At 50.6% G+C, this 5120-nt stretch overlaps 1 protein-coding gene across 1 annotated transcript in view; it reads left to right on the top strand.

Annotated features, from left to right (window-relative positions):
* ATP5A1 (ATP synthase, H+ transporting, mitochondrial F1 complex, alpha subunit 1, cardiac muscle) overlaps positions 1 to 1293 on the top strand; it is a 7113-nt gene extending 5820 nt beyond the window's left edge. Inside the window, 3 exon segments of the mRNA XM_009894754.1 lie at positions 1 to 17; positions 238 to 388; positions 1083 to 1293. The exon segment at positions 1 to 17 is cut by the window's left edge and continues 22 nt beyond it. Of these exon segments, the coding sequence (XP_009893056.1) occupies positions 1 to 17; positions 238 to 388; positions 1083 to 1164 (250 nt within the window). The 3' untranslated portion in view covers positions 1165 to 1293.
* The last annotated feature ends 3827 nt before the right edge of the window (positions 1294 to 5120 follow it).

The following is a 5120-nucleotide window of genomic DNA, read 5'->3' as shown; positions in this document are numbered from 1 at the left end:
CAAACAAGGACAGTATGGTGAGTGTCATGGATGTAACAAGTCTGCATTTCCCATCAGTCTTCTGTGTGAAGGTGGTATTTGTGGCAGCACTTAACATGTCCATTCTATGGACGTGATAAATGCAGACTGACTTGAACCATGTTGTCTATGTGCAGTGGATCTTCCAAGAAGGACTCTGTAGTCTGATGTGTCCTGACATAAGAGTTACCAATGGCATGAATGCTTTCTTCCTTGCAGTTCCCATGGCTATTGAGGAACAGGTTGCTGTCATCTATGCTGGTGTAAGAGGTCACTTGGACAAGCTGGAGCCCAGCAAAATAACTAAATTTGAGAGTGCTTTCCTAGCTCATGTACTGAGCCAGCACCAGGCCCTCCTCTCCACAATCAGGTATGATGATTCATCTTACTTGACCCCAAGGGTATTGACTCGTTGGCTTGAGTGCAGATAATGGTCACTGAACTGATAAGTTAGTGTATCTTGGAACATCAGGCCTTAAGTTACCTGTACCGGAACTGGAGGTTACACCAGCCTCCTGCGGTCCTTGCACTGCTCTCCAGAGCTCAGCTTCATGTCTCCAGTCTTGACTTACAAAATCCAGCTGATGCTTAAAATGAACCTTTTTGCATACCTCTAATATGATACCAAAATCATTTAATCTAGTCAGTTCCCATATTTTTGACAGCTTTATGCTGTTACGGCACCACGGATTGAGTGCTGGTGAGCAGACTGTTGGGGGATGGCATATTTCCACAGTCCTGTCCTCTGAACTGGTCCCAGCTGGTGTCATCAGTCAGATCACATGCCTTCCATCTCTGAGGCACAGCTCTAGAGAAGACGGAGCCTTGTTGAACTACGTACAGCTGTTTTGAAATTATTTTTTACAAACCTTAGTTCTTAAACAGGACTGATTTTTTTAGAAGGGATGTTATTGATGGGATGATTTCTGCATCAAACAGAAATGTGTTAATTTGGTTAGAAATGGGAAGGTTCATCGTAAAGTTTTTTCTTTTTCTTTGCCTTAGTCAGGCATTGACCATCTATCTATTCCTGTCTCAGAAGCTTAACTAAACTCTTTCAACAGGACCGAAGGGAAGATCTCTGACCAGACAGAAGCGAAGTTGAAGGAAATAGTCACAAGTTTCCTGGCTACGTTTGAGGCATAAACTCTTTAAAACTGTTCCAACAGACCAGGCTGTTTCCGTGATCCCGTGCTCCCGCTCCATCAAAGACTTAAAAGTATGTGCGACTTGAATGTACAGATCTCAATGAGAATAAAAGTTTCCGTGTAAAAAGGCTTCTATAGTCTGTTCTGAATTATTGCCTTTCTGGCTGGGTACTTGAGCACCACATGGCCCTGAAACCACAGAGCCAAACTGCCTCCAGCACACACTTGATAAAGGAGCTCTGAAAAATGGGGGGGCAACTTAACAGTTGGGTGGATTCAACTCCCCTTGCAAGAGCAGGTCGGGGTGGCAGCTGCATTCTGTGGCGCAGACTGGAGTTCCTGTCCTGACAGAGTTGCGGGTTATAGAATTTTCTAGGTTGGAAGGGGCCTTTAAGATCATAGAGTCCAACTGTTACCCTAGCACTGCCAAGTCCACCACTAAACCATGTCCCTCAGCACCACGTCTACTTGTCTTTTAAACACCTCCAGGGATGGCGATTTCACCATATCTCTGGGCAGCCTGTTCCACTGCTTAAAAACCCTTTCTGTGAAGAAATTGTTCCTAATACGCAATCTAAACCTCCCCCAGCACAATTTGAGGCCGTTTGCTCTTATCCTGTTGCTTGTTCCTTGGGAGAAGAGACTGACCCCCACCTCGCTACACCCTCCATTCAGGGCCACGGAGAGAGCGAGAAGGTCTCCCCTCAGCCTCTTTTTCTCCAGGCTGAACACCCCCAGTTCCCTCTGCTGCTCCTCACCAGACGTGTGCTCCAGACGTCTCACCAGCTCCGTTGCCCTTCTCTGGACACGCTCCATCACCTCAATGTCTGTCTTACCGTGAGGGCCCCAAACCTGAACACAGCACTCGAGGTGGGGCCTCACCAGTGCCCAGTACAGGGGGACGATCACTGCTGGCCACACTATTCCTGATGCAGGCCAGGATGCTGTTGTCCTTGGCCACCTGGGCACACTGGCTCATATTCAGCTGGCTGTCCACCAACACCCCCAGGTCCTTCTCCACTGGGCAGCTTTCTACCCACTCTTCCCCAAGACTGTAGTGTTGCATGGGATTGTGACCCAAGTGCAGGACCTGACTCTTGGCCTTGTTGAACCACATACTCTTGGCCTCGGCCCATCGATCCAACCTGTCCAGATCCCTCTGTAGAACCTTCCAGCCTCAAACAGGTCAACACTCCTGCCCAACTTGGTGTCATTTGCAAATCGACCGAGGGTGCACCCCATCCCTGTGTCCGGGTTGCTGCTGTTAGTTTTGCCCATTTCACTGACAGCTGCTCTCTGAGAAGGGCGCACAGCCGGGGAAGCAGTCTGCACCACTTCATCACAGGTGGTGACTAGCTGGACTTTACAGTGTTCTTTAACGGTCTGATGCTGTGACAGAGCAATTTGTAGAATTGCTGTCTAACCTGGCTTGCAGAAGGTGGGTTCCTTCAGAAGCGGCTGTCCTTGTCTCGGGACAGCTGTACATTTCGCTGCTAGAGTAGTAACTGCTGGAGATGTAATTGTAGTTGTCAACTACAACTCTGTAGTTGACTCCAGTTCTGTCAGTTAACTCTGCAGTTGTTAATGGTTTGCGGGGAGGTTACCTACCAGGGCGTCTTTTTCATTTCCTGACTTTCTGCATGATGTGTGAGATGGAAGATCCCCATGTTAGAACTTCTGCCTCGGGTGTGGGAAAGTCATTTTTAAAGTGGCTCCGCTTCGTGTGGTGTGTTCAGCTTTAGCTGGTACACTGGAACTTGGTCCCTAACCCTTGGTGAGCCTCTGCACCGCAGTTACGTCATCAGGACATCCGTTGGGGCTGTTCGCTCTGTCCCCAGTTTACGTCCTTCACAGGAACATCCTGCCTCCCAAGCTCAAACCTGCCCTGTTACAAGCGGGTGACACAGTGACTATGCCCCAGCTGCTTGCTGGTGTTGCTGTGTCATGTTTTACTTACGTGCTGCTGTAGTTAAGAAAGGACCAACCTTGGGTGTCTTAGTCCAAAATTGCGCAGAGAGGTATTTGTTTCTGATAATAGATAAATAATAGATAAACACATATAAGTTGTGGCTGCCCCATCCCTGGAGGTGTTCAAGGCCAGGTTGGACGGGGCTTGGAGCAACCTGTGCTGGTGGGAGGTGTCCCTGCCCATGGCAGAGGGGTCAGAACAAGATGATCTTTAAGGTCCCTTCCAACCTAAACCATTCTGTGATTCTATGAAAGTTCTGATTTCTGCCCTGTTGCTGCTGTGGCTTAGGGAGGTGGTAACTTCCTCATGAAAGCACGGTGTGGTGAATGAGTCCGGTGAGATAAAAGGTGTGGTGGGGCTGTTTTGGAAGGATGGGTCTCAAGTTCCCAGAGGTGCCGTGGGTTGTCCTGGCCGTGGGGTGGTGCTGGAGAGCCGAGAAATAGCGGGTGGGTCGTGGCGGTGAGGGTTTGTGCCCCCTTCTGCTGGGAGTGTCCACCAGCTCATCCCACTAAATCAGCTGAAGAGCTGACTCAGAAAATCCCAGAAAGATCCCAGAAACGCACAGTTTCAGCGTGGTGTCCCGTGACACACGGCTGCTAGCTCTCTGCGCAGGTGACGCCGAAGCTGATGTGCGGCTGTTGCGGTGGGGCTGATGGTCACCACTGCACACGCTGCCCTGACCTGCTGAGCCTTCATCCATACTGCTCTCTCCTCGCTGTGGGTCTCAACCCCACTTGGGCTTATCTGCCTGTCCCAGAGCGTGCCCTTCCAGCGCAGCTAGATCTGATGGAGAAAATGTGGAAATTTATTCCAGAATTCACACTTTGGTGTTTTTGGTGTGCTGGCAGCTGGGTGGATTGAGCTGCAGCCGACAGATGTTCAAATGGAGTTGCTAAAACCTCTTCAAAGCTTTGACCAAAACCTTTCAGATCTGAAACAGAGACATGATGCTACTTCTGCTGCCAGGGCAGCCACGGACACCGAAAGAAAAGTTCATGCAAACCTGGATTTTGCAGTATAAACCTCAGAAACATTTACCAAGTGGCAGTGGCCTCAGGTCACTTAATGAATTAAGTGGAAAATTACTTTTTTTACATTACTGGATGGCCTTAGCTGTCCCTGTGTTAAAGTGGAGGCAGCAGGTTAGGGCAGTGGGTGTGATTCAGGCTTTCCAGCACAGTGTCCCGTCTCACAGAAACATAGATTGGTTTGGGTTGGAAGGGACCTTGAAGATCATCAAGTCCCACCCCCCTGCCATGGGCAGGGACACCTCCCACCAGCCCAGGTTGCTCCAAGCCCCGTCCAACCTGGCCTTGAACCCCTCCAGGGATGGGGCAGCCACAGCTTCTCTGGGCAACCTGCCCCAGGGGCTCACCACCCTCACAGCAAAGAATTTCTTCCTAATATCTAATCTAAATCTGCCATTTTCCAGTTTAAAAATGTTCCCCCTCATCCTATGTTTCCCCTCCCTGATCAAGAGTCCCTCCCCAGCTCTCCTGGAGCCCCTTTAGGGACTGAAAGGGGCTCTAAGGTATCCCTGGAGCCTTCTCTTCTCCAGGCTGAACACCCCCAACTCTCTCAGCAGAGGGGCTCCAGCAGTCTGATCATCTTCACGTCCTTCACCTGCTTTCATCTTTTTTAAGAACGACTCAGGGGTCTCTCACCCAGTGTCACATCTCAGGCAGTGTCCCCTGATCAATTAAGGACCAGAACAGGATGCGTACGGTGAAACCTTCCCAAAATACTCCAGCAACCCCTGGCCAAGCCGGCTGGGGACGGCACCGCACTGCCGTGCTGCTTGCCCTCCGCCCTGTGTTTCCTCCGTGAATCCATGCGGGTCGGTGGCGTTTCGCAGTCACCAGTGGGTTTGTGGGGCAGCAATACCATGCCTGGTGTCCCCCACCCATCTGCAGCCACGCACCCCGGTCTCCCCACCCACGGAGAGCTCTCGGCTCCACGCAGCCAGTGGGGTGGATGTCGCCGTG

Source organism: Charadrius vociferus, unplaced genomic scaffold, assembly GCF_000708025.1.
Source record: "Charadrius vociferus isolate BGI_N301 unplaced genomic scaffold, ASM70802v2 scaffold151, whole genome shotgun sequence".
Classification (NCBI taxonomy): domain Eukaryota; kingdom Metazoa; phylum Chordata; class Aves; order Charadriiformes; family Charadriidae; genus Charadrius; species Charadrius vociferus.
The sequence above is the reverse complement of the archived record's forward strand: the minus strand, read 5'-3'. Positions and strand labels throughout refer to the sequence as shown.